We start from the raw sequence: 22,268 nt of genomic DNA on the forward strand, positions 1-22,268 counted from the left end.
CAGTAAAAACCTTATAGAACGGTCAAGCATGGTGGTGGTGGTGGTTTGGGGATGCTTTGATTCCTCAGAACCTGGATGACTTCCCTTTAAAGAAGGAAACATTAATTCTGTTCTGTATCAGACTTCTACAGGAGAACGTCAGGCCATCTGTCTGTGAGCTGAAGTTGAAGTGAAGCAAGACAATGATCCAAAACACACAATCAAGTCTACATTGAAATGGTTAAAAAGCAACATATGAAGTTTTGAGAATGGCCTAGTCAAAGTCCAGACCTAATCCCAACAGATGTTGTGGTAGGACTTAAAACGAGTAGTTCATGCTTGAAAACGCACAAATGTCGCTGAGTTACAGCAGTTCTGCATGGAAGAGAGGGACAAAATTCCTCCACAGCGACGTGAGACTGATCAACAAATAACAGGAAGAGTTTGGTTGGAGTCGCTGCAGCTAAAGGAGTCACAACCAGTAAAGGGGGTAATTACTTTTCACACAGTGGAATTGGATGTTGCATAACTTTGTTTATTAAATAAATAAAATAAGTATATTTTGTTGTTGTTGTAAAATCCCTTTGTCTAATATCAGGTTTTACTGAAGATCTGACAACAGTCAGGAGAAAAAACATATGAAAAATAGAGAGAATCAGAAAGGGGAAAAATACTACTTCACAGCACTGTACCACATGACTTCTTACTTGTAATACATTTGTTTTAGAAACATGACAAAGCATGCAAATCCTTTTTTGTGTGTTATGTTGGTTTAATTTTTGCGTTAAAAAAAATGTGTCTTGTAGATTTCTCTCATCTACCTGCCACAGTGGGAGGTGGACCAAAAAGTACAATTTGAACTCTGCATGACGCAACAGGAACTGGGATTTGTCAGACCAGGCTTTGTTTTTCCACTCCTCGATTGTCAAGTGTTGTTGATCATTGACTGGAGCCACTTCTTACTGTTTTTAGCTGATAGGAATTGAATCCAGAGTAGTCGTCTGCTGCCCATCTGTGACAAGGACCGGCGAGTTACGCGTTCCAGAGATGCCGTTCATGAGCTGTTACTTACCACGCTCAAAGACGCTTAGGTCAATAGTTTTGCGCATTCTAGCGTTCAATCGAACAGTCACAATGCCTCGATGCCTGTCTGCCTGCTTTATACAGCAAGCCACGGCCAAGTGACTCACTGTTGGTAGGAGCAAACTATTTCTGTCAATGGGCTGGTGTACCTAATAAACTGAGGAGTGTAAAGATGCTCTGAGCTATGGCAACAGAGATGAGAACTGGGCGGTGTTGTAGATTGTTTCACCATGGCAAACGTCCATTTATCGTTTACCTGTTGTAATTGACCATAGGGGTGTCTGGACATATTAGGGATGTGCATCTTTCCCTTTCAAGACAACTCGATACGTACAGATGAGCTCCAATACAGGAACGATTAGTTTGAAACGATTTTAGTTTGATTAGAGAACAAATGAATGCGATACAATTCGATGCACCAACATTTATTGGAGAAAAACATTTTTCATTCTAAATTCAAATCTGCCGCTGATGGACCTCATGAGCTGGGTCTGTCTGAGACAACTTTTTTTTATTTCTCTGTGTGTGTGAGTGTGTGCTATTGATGTATGTACTATGCAGGCCCTAAACTGAACCATAAAGGAGACTATTACCAGAATTTGTTTTTTTTTTGCACATTTTATTTCAGCTAGTAATGTATCAATATTTATCTTTAGAAATGAGCTATGAAATATAGCCAATGAATATATAGCACAACTTTGGATCTCACCCGAATGATTTTGACCGTTCTGGAGTGATTTTCTCTTCTCCTCTGTGATTGCTGTCCTCGTTATGAAATTATCATCTTTACCCTGTATAGTATATCTTTTTTAAATGACCATATACACTGATTTTTTTAAAGCAACACTTTCAAAACTATTGCGGATGGTGAACCCGAACAATCAAAATAAAAGCTATTGTCAGCCCCATTCAGCAGCTATAGTCAGATGAGATGTGTCTCCGGTAGATCACTTTCATTCTGGGAAAAAAAATAAAAAATTTCAACAGCGTATAAATAACAATAACCTAGAAAATTACACAGGTTGTCACTTAACTAATAAAGCCTAATATCAAGCTAGCCATTTTAGCATTTGGAGTAGGCCGCCTACCTCACGTTAGACTGTGCGTGAAGCTGGGAACAGTGCACAGTTTGACCAGGCTACTGATATTACCTGGGGTTGTTCAGCATGCAAAATGACTTGTAGGTCAATGTTTGACACTGAAGGAGAGGACTCATCAGTTCTCACAGAAGATTAGAGGTATTTTCGGAAGGTAGATAGAATGTAATATGAGCAAAAAAAATTTGCGAACTGGTGATTTGTAACTTTTGAATTGATTTTCTGACCGATGCATGCTACATTTGGATCGGTTTGGGGTCCGCGGACCGATGCACTTGTATCTTAAACATATGAATCGGGGACCGATGCGTATCGGTGAATCGTTACATACCCAGGATGTACAGTACCAGTCAAAAGTGGACACACCTACTCATTCAAGGTTTTTTCTTTATTTTTACTATTTTCTACATTGTAGAATAATAGTAAAGACATCAAAACTGTGAAATAACACACATGGAATCCTGTAGTAACCAAAAAAGTGTTCAACAAATCTAAATGTATTATATATTTGAGGTTCTTCAAAGTAGCCACCCTTTGCCTTGATGACAGCATTGCACACTCTTAGCATTCTCTCAACCAGCTTCATGAGGTAGTCACCTGGAATGTATTTCAATTAACAGGTGTGCCTTAAAATGTTAATTTGTGGAATTTCTTTCCTTCTTAAGCCAATCAGTTGTGTTATGACAAGGTAGGGTTGGTATACAGAAGATAGCCCTATTTGGTAAAAGACCAAGTCCATATTAGGGCAAGAACAGCTCAAATAAGCAAAGAGAAATGACAGTCCATCATTACTTTAAGACATGAAGGTCAGTCAATGCAGAAAATGTCAAGAACTTTAAAGGTTTGTTCAAGTGCAGTTGCAAAAACCATCCAGCGCTATGATGAAACTGACTCTCATGAGGACCGCCACAGGAAACGAAGACCCAGTGATACCTCTGCTGCAGAGGATAAGTTCATTAAAGTTACCAGCCTCAGAAATTGCAGCCCAAATAAATGCCTCACAGAGTTCAAGTTACAGACATCTCAACATCAACTGTTCAGAGGAGACTGCGTGAAATCAGGCCTTCATGGTCAAATTGCTGAAAAGAAACCACTACTAAAGGACACCAATAAGAAGAAGAGACTTGCTTGGCCCAAGAAACAGAAACAATGGACATTAGACTGGTGGAAATCTGTCCTTTGGTGCGATGGAGTGCTGCATCAGATGACCTGGCTTCAACAATCACCAACCTCAACCCAATTGAGACGGTTTGGGATGAGTTGGACCGCAGAGTGAAGTGAAGGAAAAGCATATGTGGGAACTCCTTCAAGACTGTTGGAAAAGCATTTCCAGTGGAGCTGGTTAAGAGAAAACCCAAGAGTGTGCAAAGCTGTCATCAAGGCAAAGGGTGGCTACTTTTACGAATATAAAATATATTTTGATTTGTTTATTGTTTACTCCATGTGAAACTCTGTGTTGTTGTCTGTTCACACTGCTATGCTTTATCTTGACCAGGTCGCAGTTGTAAATGAGAACCTACTCATTCAAGGGTTTTTCTTTATTTTTACTATTTTATACATTGTAGAATACAATCTACAATGTATAAAATAGTAAAAATAAAGAAAAACCCTTGAATGAGTAGGTGTGTCCAAACTTTTGACTGGAACTGTAGGTTTTGTTATCTTTACAGTTCACGTCCAATTGACCTTGTAATGGACACAAGTATCAACCACTTGTATGAAGCATACTATGCATATTCAATGTTACTCTCCGCATGTTCAATTTCCTGTGACTACTAGACTATTCTTTGTCTACATATTCATCAGTCTGTGCTATAGAACAGCAACATAGACAGGCAACATAAATCACAAGCAGAAAAACAAAAACAACTGTCTCTGCTCTGTGTCAGATTTGGTCTCTGCATAACCCCTGGCAATACACCATTGGCATTTTCCTCTCCTTCCCTTCTATCCTCCCTCTTTTCTTTCCTTCTCACACGCTCCATTTTTTCCTCCCTCTGAGAGGAATGGAGAGAGAGAAACCAAGAAAGAGAGACACACACACAGTGGAGGGTGAAGACAGCCTGTTGGCACCATCTCCATCTCTGTCTGCAACAACTTCCAATTAAGCGTGTTTCCAGCCCTCCTCTCCTCTTCCCACGAACGTCTTCCTCTGCTCTCACTAACATCCTCCGTTCTTCTCACTAACACCCTCCTCCCTTCCCACTCTCTTTCTCCCCCCTCTCCTCTCTCTCATTCTTCCCTCTCTCGCTGGTCCAGCCCAACCCTGGGAATGAGGGCTTAATGGAAAGCCCTTCGAGAGTGCAGATATTAACTCTGATGGGATGTGATGCCATTTTTCCACATTTCTCAACTCCTCTCTCTCTCTCCCCTCTCTCTGTGTGTGACAATGGAAGGGTTACCTACAGTACCCAGCCGCTAAAGACAATACCAGATGAGGAAATGGAGTGATGAATCATGGAAAATGGGGCTATAAACTGTGGCAGCTTCAGATTGTGTGTTTAAGAAATCATCCGTCTCTACACTCTCAGGTTCTGCAAATGTTTTCCATTTCATAGAACTCAGTAAAAAACACACGTGGCCATAATAGCGGTTATTATGGCCGTAATAAAGTGGCCATAATAACCGCTAACAGTGCACTAATAACGCATCCGCCCAGAGTGAAAATCTGAGGCCTACACCCGACCCTAACCCGCTATTATAGAAAATGCGCTGTAGGATACAGTCAGAGACGGCAGAACTACTTGACGACAGGGTGTGCAGGATTTATTTTGTCTGATCTAGATTATTTTCTGAGATTTTAGGTAGGCTATTGGAATATAATTAGATACATGTAGCTTCTCTTGTCATGATGTTGCCCTAGAAGATGAAATGAACCCTCGTTCACCAGAATATCATAAAATCCATGGAATGAAAAGGCTTCAATCTAGTTGACGTTATTAAATTAGGGGGCGGGGAGAAAATGCTATAACAATAACAGTTTGACGGGTTGTAAGGAAATATAAATCTGTGTAATACGAGCCAACAGGTTTCTGATTAGATTTCAGTTCAGCTTGGATGCATATTTAATGTGGTTGAAGTACTATCAGTGTTTATGATGATAAATATAGTACCTCTACAGACGGTATCTAACTGACCATTCACATGCTCTCAAGATAGTGAAATAAATCATATTTCTCCACTCCTGTTCCCCAGTCAAAATGTAGCCTACAGAAAATATTAACTCGTTGAATTAAGCTTCAGGCAATGCGAGAGGTTATAGACCTACAGTCAGAGTCCAGATTTCAGTGTCCATTTTACCCATCTGAACAGTTGGCTACAGTTCCCTTGACCTGTCATTGGCCTATTTGAAGTCCGATCTTGTGACTGTTGAATTTGTATAGCGCCTCACAATCACCACACAACACTGTTATCATCCTCTTGTACCACTTCACCAAATCTTTCCCAAACATTACTTTCTGGTCTCCCTTCTCTTTATTTTCAACTCTACATTTCACAGCTTTTCTCTTATTGAAGTAAACTCCGACATCGTCCTTTTTTCCTTCGTGGATCGACATTAACTTTTTCTGCCCGTTCCCAAAAGCATTTGGTGATTAGCGTGTAGGCTATTTGGTGATTAGCGTGTAGGCTATTTGGTGATTAGCGTGTAGGCTATTTGGTGATTAGCGTGTAGGCTATTTGGTGATTAGCGTGTAGGCTATTTGGTGATTAGCGTGTAGGCTATTTGGTGATTAGCGTGTAGGCTATTTGGTGATTAGCGTGTAGGATATTCAGGGGGGTGTACAGTTAGGCCCTAAGGTTTAGGCTTACGCACTAATGCTAGATACGTTTTTATTTGATTATTTTAGGCTAAATGTAGAATATAGATATAAATTGCACAACAATGACACTTTTATGAATTTTTTAAGGTACCATTTTATCATTATTCAACCCAGCTGCCCTTCGTGACCCTAAATCCCAGCCGCCCTTCGTGACCCTAAATCCCAGCCGCCCTTCGTGACCCTAAATCCCAGCCGCCCTTCGTGACCCTAAATCCCAGCCGCCCTTCGTGACCCTAAATCCCAGCCGCCCTTCGTGACCCTAAATCCCAGCCGCCCTTCATGACCTAAACCCGGGTCGCCCCGCAGATATAACCATGGGGATTGCAGGTTGAGTCAACCCCGCGTATCACTACTAACCGCAAGTCACTGTGTGGTACCTTCAGACTGTTTAGGACATTGTCAGTCTCTCTATGAGTTATATGCAATTCACTATTTGCCTCAGAGTGAATCATAACATTACAGCATCATTTAATTAAGATGTTTAATTGAATCTATGTATGTATGCATGTATGTGTGCGTGCGTGGCATGGAGGGATACGGGTCTGGAGATAGGGATGGAGGGATACGGGTCTGGAGATAGGGATGGAGGGATACGGGTCTGGAGATAGGGATGGAGGGATACGGGTCTGGAGATAGGGATGGAGGGATACGGGTCTGGAGATAGGGATGGAGGGATACGGGTCTGGAGATAGGGATGGAGGGATACGGGTCTGGAGATAGGGATGGAGGGATACGGGTCTGGAGATAGGGATGGAGGGATACGGGTCTGGAGATAGGGATGGTGGGATACGGGTCTGGAGATAGGGATGGTGGGATACGGGTCTGGAGATAGGGATGGTGGGATACGGGTCTGGAGATAGGGATGGTGGGATACGGGTCTGGAGATAGGGATGGTGGGATACGGGTCTGGAGATAGGGATGGTGGGATACGGGTCTGGAGATAGGGATGGTGGGATACGGGTCTGGAGATAGGGATGGAAGGATTTCTCACCGCAGGAGCCTGGCGCCCTCTCCTGGTAGGAGAACTGTTGGTGCAGCTCCTCTTCTGTCATCTCACTGATGAAGACTTTGAGCAGGCAGCGGATCATAAACAGGGCATTGTGGGCCTGCCAGATAAACAGCTGACTGGAGAGGAGAACAGAACAACATTTACTTTGTCATTTAAGACATTATGAAGACAAGAGAAATCTGTCATACATAAACTAGCACTGTTGGAGCTAGGAACACAAGCATCCTGCTACACACGCAACGTCTGCTAAATATGTTGTATGTGACCAATGACGTCTGCTAAATATGTTGTATGTGACCAATGACATCTGCTAAATATGTTGTATGTGACCAATGATATCTGATAAATAAATCAAATCAAATTTTATTTGTCACATACACATGGTTAGCAGATGTTAATGCGAGTGTAGCGAAATGCTTGTGCTTCTAGTTCCGACAATGCAGTAATAACGAGCAAGTAATCTAACTAACAATTCCAAAAAAAACTACTGTCATACACAGTGTAAGGGGATAAAGAATATGTACATAAGGATATATGAATGAGTGATGGTACAGAGCAGCATAGGCAAGATACAGTAGATGATATTGAGTACAGTATATACATATGAGATAAGTATGTAAACCAAGTGGCATAGTTAAAGTGGCTAGTGATACATGTATTACATAAGGATGCAGTCGATGATATAGAGTACAGTATCAACGTATGCATATGAGATGAACAATGTAGGGTAAGTAACATTATATAAGGTAGCATTGTTTAAAGTGGCTAGTGATATATTTACATCATTTCCCATCGATTCCCATGATTAAAGTGGCTGGAGTAGAGTCAGTGTCATTGACAGTGTGTTGGCAGTAGCCACTCAATGTTAGTGGTGGCTGTTTAACAGTCTGATGGCCTTGAGATAGAAGCTGTTTTTCAGTCTCTCGGTCCCAGCTTTGATGCACCTGTACTGACCTCGCCTTCTGGATGACAGCGGGGTGAACAGGCAGTGGCTCGGGTGGTTGATGTCCTTGATGATCTTTATGGCCTTCCTGTAGCATCGGGTGGTGTAGGTGTCCTGGAGGGCAGGTAGTTTGCCCCCGGTGATGCGTTGTGCAGACCTCACTACCCTCTGGAGAGCCTTGCGGTGCAGTTGCCATACCAGGCGGTGATACAGCCCGCCAGGATGCTCTCGATTGTGCATCTGTAGAAGTTTGTGAGTGCTTTTGGTGACAAGCCGAATTTCTTCAGCCTCCTGAGGTTGAAGAGGCGCTGCTGCGCCTTCCTCACGATGCTGTCTGTGTGAGTGGACCAATTCAGTTTGTCTGTGATGTGTATGCCGAGGAACTTAAAACTTGCTACCCTCTCCACTACTGTTCCGTCGATGTGGATGGGGGGTGTTCCCTCTGCTGTTTCCTGAAGTCCACAATCATCTCCTTAGTTTTGTTGACGTTGAGTGTGAGGTTATTTTCCTGACACCACACTCCGAGGGCCCTCACCTCCTCCCTGTAGGCCGTCTCGTCGTTGTTGGTAATCAAGCCTACCACTGTTGTGTTGTCCGCAAACTTGATGATTGAGTTGAGGCGTGCATGGCCACGCAGTCGTGGGTGAACAGGGAGTACAGGAGAGGGCTCAGAACGCACCCTTGTGGGGCCCCAGTGTTGAGGATCAGCGGGGAGGAGATGTTGTTGCCTACCCTCACCACCTGGGGGCGGCCCGTCAGGAAGTCCAGTACCCAGTTGCACAGGGCGGGGTCGAGACCCAGGGTCTCGAGCTTGATGACGAGCTTGGCTGGTACTATGGTGTTGAATGCCGAGCTGTAGTCGATGAACAGCATTCTCACATAGGTATTCCTCTTGTCCAGATGGGTTAGGGCAGTGTGCAGTGTGGTTGAGATTGCATCGTCTGTGGACCTATTTGGGCGGTAAGCAAATTGGAGTGGGTCAAGGGTGTCAGGTAGGGTGGAGGTGATATGGTCCTTGACTAGTCTCTCAAAGCACTTCATGATGACGGATGTGAGTGCTACAGGGCGGTAGTCGTTTAGCTCAGTTACCTTAGCTTTCTTGGGAACAGGAACAATGGTGGCCCTCTTGAAGCATGTGGGAACAGCAGACTGGTATAGGGATTGATTGAATATGTCCGTAAACACACCGGCCAGCTGGTCTGCGCATGCTCTGAGGGCGCGGCTGGGGATGCCGTCTGGGCCTGCAGCCTTGCGAGGGTTAACACGTTTAAATGTCTTACTCACTTCGGCTGCAGTGAAGGAGAGACCGCATGTTTCCGTTGCAGGCCGTGTCAGTGGCACTGTATTGTCCTCAAAGCGGGCAAAAAAGTTATTTAGTCTGCCTGGGAGCAAGACATCCTGGTCCGTGACTGGGCTGGGTTTCTTCCTGTAGTCCGTGATTGACTGTAGACCCTGCCACATACCTCTTGTGTCTGAGCCGTTGAATTGAGATTCTACTTTGTCTCTATACTGACGCTTAGCTTGTTTGATAGCCTTGCGGAGGGAATAGCTGCACTGTTTGTATTCAGCCATGTTACCAGACACCTTGCCCTGATTAAAAGCAGTGGTTCGTGCCTTCAGTTTCACACGAATGCTGCCATCAATCCACGGTTTCTGGTTAGGGAATGTTTTAATCGTTGCTATGGGAACGACATCTTCAACGCACGTTCTAATGAACTCGCACACCGTATCAGCGTATTCGTCAATGTTGTTGTCTGACGCAATACGAAACATCTCCCAGTCCACGTGATGGAAGCAGTCTTGGAGTGTGGAGTCAGCTTGGTCGGACCAGCGTTGGACAGACCTCAGCGTGGGAGCTTCTTGTTTTAGTTTCTGTCTGTAGGCAGGGATCAACAAAATGGAGTCGTGGTCAGCTTTTCCGAAAGGGGGGCGGGGCAGGGCCTTATATGCGTCGCGGAAGTTAGAGTAACAATGATCCAGGGTCTTTCCACCCCTGGTTGCGCAATCAATATGCTGATAAAATTTAGGGAGTCTTGTTTTCAGATTAGCCTTGTTAAAATCCCCAGCTACAATGAGACAACAAATATGTTGTATGTGACCAATGACATTTGATTTAGCCTACTACGCATAAAGACAAGACCAGGAAGAAATAGCCATGAAAACAGGCTCACAAAAAAACAAGTTATTCCACTACAATATGGTCAATGTTGACCATAAAGTAAAGTGATTTGGTTGGATATCCCAGAGTAGGGTTTTGAGGGGAACTGAAGTCACTGAATGGGGTAGTAAACAACCCTGTCATAATAACAGGTGGCAAAGAGATGTTGTCAGGGCAACAGCAGAGGGACCCTGTGGCAACAAGATACTTTCATCCTTATATCCTGTGACCCGTCCGCTTGTCCGAGACTGACTGGATCCTGCAGATTGACAGCGGGTCCGGTGACAGCAGCAGTGTGTGTGTGTGTGTGTGTGTCTCAACCGCTCACTAGAGATACGACACGCAGCAGCCTTGACTACCACAGTCAAGAGCAGTCTCTCTCACAACCACAGACACTGGGTCCTGCTGGGTAACAACGGTTGTTGTGACTCGTGACACATCCGCTATAGAGACGTGCAGTAGCCTGGACTACGCTCACAGACAGGAAGGATGAACCTCTGACCTCATGTATGATCATACATATGGACCCCCAGTTCATGAACGCACACCAACACTAACATAACACACACCCACATCAATCGACACACACACACACACCAATCAACACTAACATAACACACACCCACATCAATCGACACACACACACACACACACCTATCAACACTAACATAAACACACACTCAAACACTCACATTAAAGAAAAAACATGAATAAAGTAATAGCATTGCTTGTAACTATGATATGGGCAATGATGAGTTCATAAACGCACACCAACACACACATTCAACCAACGTAGCTCTATTACTTACAACCATGCACACCAACACTCCTATTACCACACATTCAAGGAATTGCCCATCATAACGGCTTCCCTTGTGACTGTGGTGAGCTTCTATGTGAATGTAAACCCCGGTGTTTCATGGGAAGCAGGGTAGGTTCACAGACACCTTTCCACCGCACACATCTTTGTCAGATCTAGCTGGCAAACTTTGAGCCGCCCTGACTCCACTAATTACTGAGAGGCCTGGTGGCTCTCTTGTGTTGCTAGAGGCTGGTCTGCCTTGGGAAATCGTTGTTTTTAATAGTACCAGTGAAAAGTTGACACACCTACTCATTCAAGGGTTTTACTTTATTTTTACTATTTTCTATATTGTAGAATAATTGTGAAGACATCAAAACAATTAAATAACACATATGGAATCATGTAGTAACCAAAAAAAATGTTAAATCAAAATATATTTTAGATTTAAGATTCTTCAAAGTAGCCACCCTTTGCCTTGATGACAGCGTTGCACACTCTTGGCATTCTCTCAACCAGTTTCACCGGGAATGCTTTTCCAACAGTCTTGAAGGAGTTCCCACATACAATCAGGTCCATAAATATTTGGAAATTGACCAAGTAATTACTATTTTAGCTGTCTACCACAGCATATTGGATTTGAAAGTAAATATGAATTAAAGTGCAGACTTTCAGCTTTTATTTAAGGGCATTTACATCCAAATCGGGTGAACAGTGTAGAAATTACAGCACTTTTTATACGTGGTCCCCCCTTTTAAAAGGGACCAAAAGTAATTGGACAACTGGCTGCTCAGCTGTTCCATGGCCAGGTGTGTGTTATTCCCTCATTAGTTAATTTAAAAGTAAGCAGATAAAAGCTCTCGAGTTGATTTCAAGTGTGGTATTTGCATTTGAAATCTGTTGCTGTTAACCCTCAATATGAACTCCAGAGAGCTGTCACTGCCAGTGAAGCAAGCCATCATTAGGCTACTTTGTCTCTATACTGACGCTTAGCTTGTTTGATTGCCTTGCGGAGGGAATAGCTACTACACTGTTTGTATTCGGTCATGTTTCCAGTCACCTTGCCCTGGTTAAAAGCAGTGGTTTGCGCTTTCAGTTTCACGCGAATGCTGCCATCAATCCACGGTTTCTGGTTTGGGAATGTTTTAATCGTTGCTATGGGTACAGCATCGTCAATGCACTTTCTAATGAACTCGCTCACCGAATTAGCGTATTCGACAACGTTGTCGATGGACGCAATGCGGAACATATCCCAATCCACGTGATCGAAGCAGTCTTGAAGCATGGAATCAGATTGGTTGGAGAAGCGTTGAACAGACCTGAACGCGGGAGCTTCCTGTTTTAGTCTCTGTCTGTAGGCTGGAAGCAACAAAATGGAGTCGTGGTCAGCTTTTCCAAAAGGAGGGCGGGGGAGGGCCTTATATGCATCGCGAAGTTAGAATAACAATGATCCAGGGTTTTACCAGCCCTGGTTGCACAATCGATATGCTGATACAATTTAGGGAGTCTTGTTTTCAGATTAGCCTTGTTAAAATCCCCAGCTACAATGAATGCAGCCTCAGGATATGTGGATTCCAGTTTGCATAGAGTCAAATAAAGTTTGTTCAGGACCATCGATGTGTCTGCTTGGGGGTGGAATATATGGATATATATGTGGCGGCAGGGTAGCCTAGTGGTTGGACTAGTAACCAGAAAGTTGCAAGTTCAAACCCCCGAGCTGACAAGGTACAAATCTGTCATTCTGCCCCTGATCAGGCAGTTAACCCACTGTTCCGAGGCTGTCATTGAAAATAAGAATTTGTTCTTAACTGACTTGCCTAGTTAAATAAAGGTAAAAAAATATATATATATATGGCTGTGATTATACTCGAAGAGAATTCCCTTGGTAGATAATGTGGTCGACATTTGATTGTGAGGAATTCTAAGTTAGGTGAACAGAAGGACTTGAGTTCCTGTATGTTATGATCACACCACGTCTTGTTAATCGTAAGGCATACCCCCCCGCCCCTCTTCTTACCAGAAAGATGGTTGTTTCTGTCGGCGCGATGCGTGAAGAAACCAGCTGGCTGCACCGACTCCGTTAGCGTCTCTCGAGTGAGCCATGTTTCCGTGAAGCAAAGAACGTTACAGTCTCTGATGTCTCTCTGGAATGCTACCCTTGTTTGGATTTCATCAACCTTGTTGTCAAGAGACTGGACATTGGCGAGTGGTGCGCGATGTGCCCGTCTCCGGAACCTGACCAGAAGACCACTTCGTTTGCCTCTTTTACGACGTCGTTGTTTTGGGTCGCCAGCTGGGATTCGATCCATTGTCCTCGGTGGAAGGCAGAACACAGGATCCGCTTCGGGAAAGTCATATTCCTGGTCGTAATAATGGTGAGTTGACGTTGCTCTTATATTCAGTAGTTCTTCCCGACTGTATGTAATGAAACGTAAGATTACCTGGGGTACCAATGTAAGAAATAACACGTAAAAAAAACAAATACCATGAACAAGTACCATGAAGGGCCTGATTCACACAGTCTCAACTGAATAGTTGATGTTGAGATGTGTCCGTTACTTGAACTCTGAAGCATTTATTTGGGCTGCAATTTCTGAGGCTGGTAGCTTCAATGAACTTATCCTCTGCATCAGAGGTGACTCTGGGTCTTCCATTCCTGTGGCGATCCTCATGAGAGACAGTTTCATCATAGAGCTTGATGGTTTTTGCAACTGCACTTGAACAAACTTTTAAACTCATTGAATAGACAGTGACCTTAAAAAAAAAATCTAAATGGTTAGTCCTCTGGGTTTTGCCTGCTTCATAAGTTCTGTTATACACACAGACATGATTCAAACAGTTTTAGAAACTTCAGAATGTTTCCTATCCAAATATACTAATAACATGCATATCTTATATTCTTGGCATGAGTTGCAGGAAGTTGAAATTGGGCACGCTATTTATCCAAAAGTGAAAATGCTGACCCCTATCCCAAAGAGGTTTTTTAAGGAAAGAAATACTACAATTTAACTTTTGACAAGGCACACCTATTAATTGAAATGCATTCCAGGTGACTACCTCATGAAGCTGGTTGAGAAAAAGCCAAGAGTGTGCAACGCTGTCATCAAGGCAAAGGGTGGCTACTTTGAAGAATCTCAAATATAAAATATATTTTGATTTGTTTAACACTTTTTTGGTTACTACATGATTCCATATGTGTTATTTCATAGTTTTGATATTTTCATTATTATAAAATGTAGAAAATAGTAAAAATAAAGAACAACCCTTGACTGAGTAGGTGTGTCCAAACTCTTGACTGGTACTATCTGACTCCTCTGCTAATACAGGGTTCCACAAACTGGGGTTCTGCATCATCACTCCATGGTGTACAGCACAGGACGTATTTATTATTGAACTATCCAGGTCACTGTCCCACAACTATAGGCCTACCTCTAGATTCCAATGAGAAATGTCAATGGTTGCAGCATCACCACTTCAACCCAGTCATTGCCTTCAACATTGAGAGTATAACACAGGGCGTATTTATGACTTAACTATTCATTTTGATGATTCTGTCCCCGTTTACAGTTCGTTTTCACATGATACTTACTCTTGGCATTCTGTGGATATTTTCAGCTCTTTGGTTCTTCCCAGGAATATTCTCACCAGGGCTCCAAAATTCCCTGTTCTGGGATTGTTCTCAACTGTAGAGAGAGAGACAGGAGAGAGGAAGTACATAGTATTTAAAAAGACTGCTTGGTGATTCTGACACATAGCACATCAATAATCTATACCGTCTTGTTTATGAAACAAAGATAATATAATTACTGATGATAACATGCTTTCTACATGTTTACTACAGGTAACTGTGTCAAATAAAAGTCTGTAAATATCAGAAGATTAAATGTAGCACTCAATGAAGTTTGTAGTTTGAAATTAGTAATTGTAAAAGCTTGTTTTGGTGTAAACGATGGCCGCTGACCCAATCAACAAAGCCCAAATAAGTAGAAAAGGACAGGACAGACGAGCTTAATACACAAACATGAGACCTACTCAGGATCTTGGCGAGGGGAATGACAGCCTCTTCCAACAGCTTGGAGTCCCCACTGTGGGGGGGAGAAAGAAGAGAGAGCGAGACACAGAGACAGAAGAGAGTAAAGACATTTAACCCTTTTTACATCAGATGTCACAAAGTGCCTATACAGAACACAGCCTAAAACCCCAAAGCGTAAGCAATGCAGATGTAGAAGCAAGATCAACTCCATTACAGCAGCCACAGCAGCTCTTGATCTGATATTGGCAAGCACTGTATCTCAAGAGTTCACATAAGAGAGCTATGGTTCTTCCTTTACCAGGGACAATTAAACTGCAATCCTTCCACTTGTGAACTGACTAAATCAGTGTCAGCTAACAAACTCAAGTTCATCCATTTTACCATCACTGATAGTCTATTGTGCCCTCTACTGTCAAGCAATGTGTATAGTCACAACACTCATTCATGGAAATATAATTAGAGTATTAGATATTTCGAATACAAATTATTTTTCAACCGATAAGTGAGTACATTACAGGCCTCCCGAGTGGCTCAGCAGTCTAAGGCAATGCATTGCAGTGCTTGAGGTGTCACTACAGACCAGAGTTCGATCCCAGGCGGTGTCACACCCGCCGTGACCAGGAGACCCATGAGGCAGCACACAATTGGCCCAGCGTCGTACGGGTTAGGGGAGGGTTTGGCCGGCGGGGATTTCCTTGTCCCATCTCGCTCTAGCAATTCCTTGTGGCGGGCCGGGCACCTGAAAGCTGACGGTCACCAGCTAGACGGTGCTTCCTCCAACACATTGGTGTTGGCTGGCTTCCTTGTTAAGCGAGCAGTGTGTCAAGAAGCAGTGCGGCTTGGCAGCGTCGTGTTTCAGGGAGACGCATGGCTTTCGACTCTCCCGGGTCCATAGGGGAGTTGCAGCGATGGGACAAGACCGTAACTACCAATTAGATATCACAAAATTGCAGTGGTGAAAAAGTAAAAAATACTTAAAAGTACTACTTAAGTCGTTTTTTGGGCTCTCTGTACTTTACTATTTATATTTGACAACTTTTACTTTTACTTTCACATTCCTAAAGAATGTGATGCTCTTTTTACTCCATACATTTTCCCTGACACCCAAAAGTACTCGTTACATTTTAAAATGCTTAGCAGGACAGAAACACACACTTATCAAGAGAACACCCCTGGTCATCCCTACTGCATCTGATCTGGTGGACTCACTAAACGCATGTGCATTTGAAAATTATGTCTGAGCGTTGTGGTGCGTGCCCCTGGCTATCTGTAAATTTACAACCACAAAAAAGAAAATGGTGCTGTCTGGTTTGCGTCACAAGGAATTTGAAAGTATTTATACTTTTACTTTTGATAATTAAGTATATTTTAGCAATCACATTTACTTTTGATACTTAGTATATTTAAACCCAAATACTTAAGACTTTCTCCAGCTGGATTTTACTGGGTGACTTTCACTTTTACTTGAGTCATTGTCTATTAAGGTATCTTTACTTTTACTCAAGTATGACAATCGGGTACTTTTTCCACCACTGCGAAATCGGGGAGAAAAAAAATAAAAGTACAACAACCAAGTGTGTACATTAGTCTATTTATACGTGGGATATTGTTTTTCAACAGGAACATTTCTAAAATATCTGGGTTGCGTCTTTAAGGTCAACTATACTACCCGTCACACCAGATCATAAAGTCAGTTAGATCATTACAGCAAGTCAGCTGAGGTCTACAAATAGTAACATAAAAGCTGTTTGACTTGGGAAGAAGTTAACTAAAACCTACCCTCTGTTGCTGCACCTTAGCTGATGTTGACGGGCCAAGAATAACTTATCGTCAAGGTAACAGAGGGAAAAAATGTGTTCGAACCAGAGTTCAAAAGCACAGTGTGTATGTATGTGTGTGTTAGACAGTTAACAACGTAACTGGGAAAGAGGTTAGGGTGCAGTGAAGCCATGGTAAACATTACAAACCTTTTGTTTGATCTACTAAAACACATGTCCTGTTTCAGGAGAAACATGTAATTCTGTGTGACAACACCACCTGTATTTCAAAAAAATTCCCTTTCAATGTGATTAAACAAATAGGATTAAGAGAATACATCATCTAACCTGGCCTATTTGATTAGCCTGGTCCCAGATCTGTTTGTGTCGTCTTGCCAACCCCCATGGTCATTGCTGCAAGGAGTTGGCTATAAAGCAAACAGATCTGGGACTGGGCTACTAAAGTAACCTAGTACCCATTGCATGGATTCCTTTAGCCTATTTGTTTAAACCAAATGAATTGTAATTGTTGTGGTTGTCTAGACTGGTTCTGTTTGTGTCATTGTTTCATTGAGTGATAAGGAGTTGGCATTATAGCACTCCTGTGTTGTCTTGGCTGTGTGCTTTGGGTTGTTGTCCTGTTGGAAGGTGCTCTGGGGCAGGTTTTCATCAAGAATCGCTCTGTACTTTGCTCCTTTCATCTTTCCTTCGATCTTGACTAGTCTCACAGCATGATGCTGCCACCACCATGCTATATATGCCACACGTGTTCAATGCTGCAGAAATGTGTGCCTTGACACAATCCTGTCTCGGAGCTCTACGGACAAGTCCTTATATAGACAGGTGTGTGCCTTTCCAAATCATGTCCAATCAATTGAATTTACCACAGGTGGATTCCAATCAAGTTGCAGAAACATCAAGGATAATAAATGGAAACAGGATACACCTGAGCTCAATTTCAAGTCTCATAGCAAAGTGTGTGAATACTTATATAAATAAGGTATTTCTGATTTCGCTTTGTCATTATGTGGTATTGAGTGGAGATCGATGAGGAAACATTTTAATTTAATCAATTTTAGAATAAGGCTGTAACCAAACAAAATGTGGAAAAAGTGAAGAGGTCTGAATACTCTAAAAAGGTATCAGAAAACCAGTGAGTATCTGGTGTGACCACCATTTGCCTCATACTGCACAATGAATCTCCTTCCCATAGAGTTGATCAGGCTGTTGATTGTGGACTGTGGAATGTTGTCCCACTCCTCTGCAATGGCTGTGCGAAGTTTCTCGATATTGACGGGAACTGGAACATACTGTCGTACTCGTCAATCCAGAGCATCCCAAACGTGATCAAAGAAGTGACATGTCTGGTGAGTACGCAGGCCATGGAAGAACAGGGACATTTTCAGCTTCCAGGAATTGTGTGGGGACGTGCTTTATCATGCTGAAACATGAGGTGATGGTGGCGGATGAATGGCCATACCATAACCCCACCATGGGGCACTCTGTTCACAAACGTTGACATCAGGAAATTGCTCGCCCACACGATGCCATACACGTGGACTGTGAGGACGGTTGGATGTACTGCTAAATTCTCTAAAACAATGTTGGAGGTGGCTTATGGTAGAGAAATTAATATTAAATTATCTGGCAACAGCTCTAGTGGACATTCCTACAGTCAGTATGCCAATTGCATTGTCCCCAGCACAAGGTGCACCTGCGTAACGATCATGCTGCTTATATGACACACTTGGCAAATATGCCGCACGTGTTAGGTTGATGGATGATCTTTTGCAAAGGAGAAACGTTCACTAACAGGGATGTAAACAAAATTTGTTAAAAGTTGAGAGAAATAAGCTTACTGAGCATACGGAACATTTCTGGGATCTTTTATTTCAGCTCATGAAACATGGGACCAACACTAAAAGTGCGTTAATATTTTTTGGTTCAGTGTACATGTTGAAAGTGATGACAAATCTTTACTAGGCCCACAGAGGACAAATGAAATGATTAGGAGTTCTACATGGAATTCTATGATTACATCTAGGCTATGAAAAACATATGCGCGTCCTTGGGTGTCGTGTACTGGTACTAAATAAAATCTACTTTCACCCCTGAGCACAACCAACTAGTTGTCTGCTACTTTAACATGTTCTTCCCTGATAGAGGGGATGAACAGGGTAGTCTGTGGCATATCAATGACCATAGGAGTTGGTTGTACAGCACAAACTAATCTAGGACCATGCTAAACTCAGCAAAAAAATAAACATCCCATTTTCAGGACTCTGTCTTTCAAAGCAAATAACTTCAAACTAAGGGTTTCTAGGACCATGAACTAAACTCAGCAGCTTACAAAAAAGGTCAAAGAAAACTTAGGCAGAGGCCACTGACTCTGAAAAACACCAAAAGAAAGATGACAACACCTGCACAGGATGGCCAGGGCAATAAATTGCAATATCCGTACAGACTAAGACATCATCACACCTGCAGTGGGACACCTGCGGGACAGGTACACCAGTAACAACGTCGCCTATGGGTACAAACCCACCGTCGCTGGAACAGACAGGACTGGAAAAAAGTGCTCTTCACTGACAAGTAGCGGTTTTGTCTCACCAGGGGTGATGGTCGGATTCCCGTTTATCGTAGAAGGAATGAGCGTTACACCGAGGCCTGTACTCTGGAGCAGGATCAATTTGGAGGTGGAGGGTCCATCATGGTCTGGGGCGGTGTGTCACAGCGTCATCGGACTGAGCTCGTTGTCATTGCAGACAATCTCAACGCTGTACGTTACAGGGAAGACATCCTCCTCCCTCATGTTGTAACCTTCCTGCAGGCTCATCCTGACATGACCCTCCAGCATGACAATGCCACCAGCCATACTGTTCGTTCTGTGCGTGATTTCCTGCAAGATAGGAATGTCAGTGTTCTGCCATGGCCAGCGAAGAGCCCGGATCTCAATTCCATTGAGCACGTCTGGGACCTGTTGGATTGGAGGGTGAGGGCTAGGGCCATTCCCCCCAGAAATGTCCGGGAACTTGCAGGTGCCTTGGTGGAAGAGTGGGGTAACATCTCACAGTAAGAACTGGCAAATCTGGTGCAGTCCATGAGGAGGACATGCACTGCAGTACTTAATGCAGCTGGTGGCCACACCAGATACTGACTGTTACTTTTGATTTTGACCCCACCTTTGTTCAGGGTCACATTATTCCATTTCTGTCACATGTCTGTGGAACTTGTTCAGTTTATGTCTCAGTTGTTGAATCTTATGTTCATACAAATATTTACACGTTAAGCTTGCTGAAAATAAACACAGTTGACAGTGAGAGGACGTATATTTTTGGGCTGAGCTTAGTACTGCTACTTTAATCATTCAGATGATCATGTTATTACCTGCTAGTGGGACTGATGAAGGTGAAAGAGATGAGCTGGTTCCAGAAGGGATCATTCTCTGAGATGGACTCTGTTCCGATCAGGGTCCTGAGGCTCTGGTTCTCACACAGGTCACTGACCTGGCTGGTGTTGGCTCCCATCTCCTGAGTACAGGGGGTCTGAGGAGATGCTCTCTTTCTCACTGCCTCATCTCCCACTACCACACTGGGCACTGTACTGGGGAAGAGAACCAAGAGATTAGGCTACTCGCTCATCCGCTACTCACGTTAGGTCTACTTATCTGAATCTGATAGAATAAAATAGGTTTGGTTCATGAAACAGGAAATATGACAAAATCCTGACTAATTCTAAATGACTGGGTACCTATGACGTTTAGCAATCCTCTCCTCTACCTGAGACTTAGGCCTACTTCTGATCTAGAAGAATCTCCCTGTTCCCTGGTGAGAGCTGTTTACATTTGACATTGGCTGTGGAGTCAGCAATGATCCACTTGCTGCATTAAATTATGCATTGCAAAGTTATGAAACTCTACTCACACCACCAGTAGTCAGCAACATGCATGGCATCTGAGAAATGTTATTTTTTCTTATTTAACTGACTAATGACCTAATTACATTCGGGCCCAAATCTGGCTCATGACGCACATCTATCTGTCTGGTTGCATCCTCATATCCTTCACAGAATATGCCTTGAGGATTTCTGCCCTGTTTGGAAGCTTTTTGTGAGCTTGTCTTGATTTTGGAAATATGACCCATTTGGCAGAATGTGAACATACTGACTCGGCTGTCGCCTGCTGTTGATGAATATGCTCTTGTCCCAAACAGGTTCGCTGTTAGGGATCTGTTTATACTGAACCACTGGGAGCAAGGTGTCACGACATCAGGCTTCCTTCCAAACGTGACAGGCTGAATTAATTTAAGTGTAAGCGCTGACTTTGTCACACAATGCATGTAAGGTGACAAACATTGACCGCCTGGTGGCATGTTCATTGTTCAACATACCTGGTGCAATACAGGATGAGTTTGGCCCATCGACTTACGGTTTGCTTACACACCTTTAGTACACACATTCATTTGATCACACCCATGTCATTGCCTTCAGCAATAGTGCCACATCTGTGACTTAGAGTTACCTATACATTTTAAGTTTACAAAACAATCATAAATATCGACCAGACTTTAAAGTATTAGCTAGTTAATAGAGAAAGGTGTCCATGGACTTGCTAGATAGTCTATAGCAACCTAACTAGTTAGCCAGCTAGCTACAAGCAGCAGCCGCAAAACTGCGTTTCATCGGTGTCTGACAGTTACAGTAGGGATACATTTTCAGTAAAAAATAAATATTGCCCAGACAAGTAACGTCATTGGTTAATACAGAAAGGTGTTAATGGACTTGCTTAATAGATAGCAAGCTAGCTAGCTAACTAACGCTACTGTTAGTTACTTTACGTTAGTAACGTTACACACCCCCTAGCTGCAGCTAGCTAACGTTAGCTCATCAAACGGTCTAAATGCAGCGGTTAGAGACACGCTTCCTACAAGGTTGTGAAACTGAATTTATAACTGACATGAGATTACAATAACACGCTAGCTAGCTAATTCATATATGAACTAGTTAGCTATGTCTGGGTAGTGAGTTAACAACTAAGTTATGCTAGCTATCTAGCCACATAGCATCAGCTCACAGCTCTCGTGGCACCTATCTCGCGTTCTTCTCCCAGGTTCTTGACAGTCTTCTGCTTAGGTTGAACAGTTGCTATAGCTGTAAAGGTCAATGATAAACAAATGTTTACTAAATAAAGAATTTGAGAAAGCTCCGACTTTACTCTAGTCCCCTTCCACCATATTTCCACGTCGCCACAGACTTGCGTGAAGTGAACGTCACTCTGACAGTTGAGCGGAAGGGGAACGTCAACACGTTGAAGATAGAAATGCGTAGAACGGAATCAACACAGTAAACTGTCAAAGCCGAGACGATTCTAGACATTATTTTTCTATCTGAAACGTTCACTCTGGAATGTTCCGCCCTAAACTCTGATGGGGGCAGTTCCTTAGCAAGGCATGAATCTTCTTCAAACCATTTTTTTAAAAACATTTAAAAATTGCAGTGGCTAAGGAATATAACCTTAGTTACTGTAACTAGCGTAGGGGTCACAGATATTTCTCCATCGCTGGCCCTAGTAGCTAGAGGTCAAGCGACTCA

At 43.0% G+C, this 22,268-nt stretch overlaps 1 protein-coding gene across 4 annotated transcripts in view; it reads right to left on the reverse strand.

Annotated features, from left to right (window-relative positions):
• dym (dymeclin) overlaps positions 1-21,959 on the reverse strand; it is a 209,457-nt gene extending 187,498 nt beyond the window's left edge. The window contains exons 1-5 of one of the 4 annotated variants that reach the window (XM_042326506.1): positions 21,765-21,959; positions 20,067-20,277; positions 14,922-14,974; positions 14,479-14,572; positions 6,972-7,105 (exon numbers count right to left, since the gene is read on the reverse strand). In XM_042326506.1, the coding sequence (XP_042182440.1) occupies positions 6,972-7,105; positions 14,479-14,572; positions 14,922-14,974; positions 20,067-20,206 (421 nt within the window). In that variant the 5' untranslated portion in view covers positions 20,207-20,277; positions 21,765-21,959. Of the gene's footprint in view, positions 1-6,971; positions 7,106-14,478; positions 14,573-14,921; positions 14,975-20,066; positions 20,283-21,750 lie in introns of all 4 variants that reach the window. The other 3 variants (XM_042326505.1, XM_042326504.1, XM_042326503.1) reach the window with 3 other exon arrangements.
• Positions 21,960-22,268: the final 309 nt, after the last annotated feature.

The sequence above is a fragment of the Oncorhynchus tshawytscha genome, linkage group LG09, assembly GCF_018296145.1.
Source record: "Oncorhynchus tshawytscha isolate Ot180627B linkage group LG09, Otsh_v2.0, whole genome shotgun sequence".
Taxonomy (NCBI): Eukaryota; Metazoa; Chordata; class Actinopteri; order Salmoniformes; family Salmonidae; genus Oncorhynchus; species Oncorhynchus tshawytscha.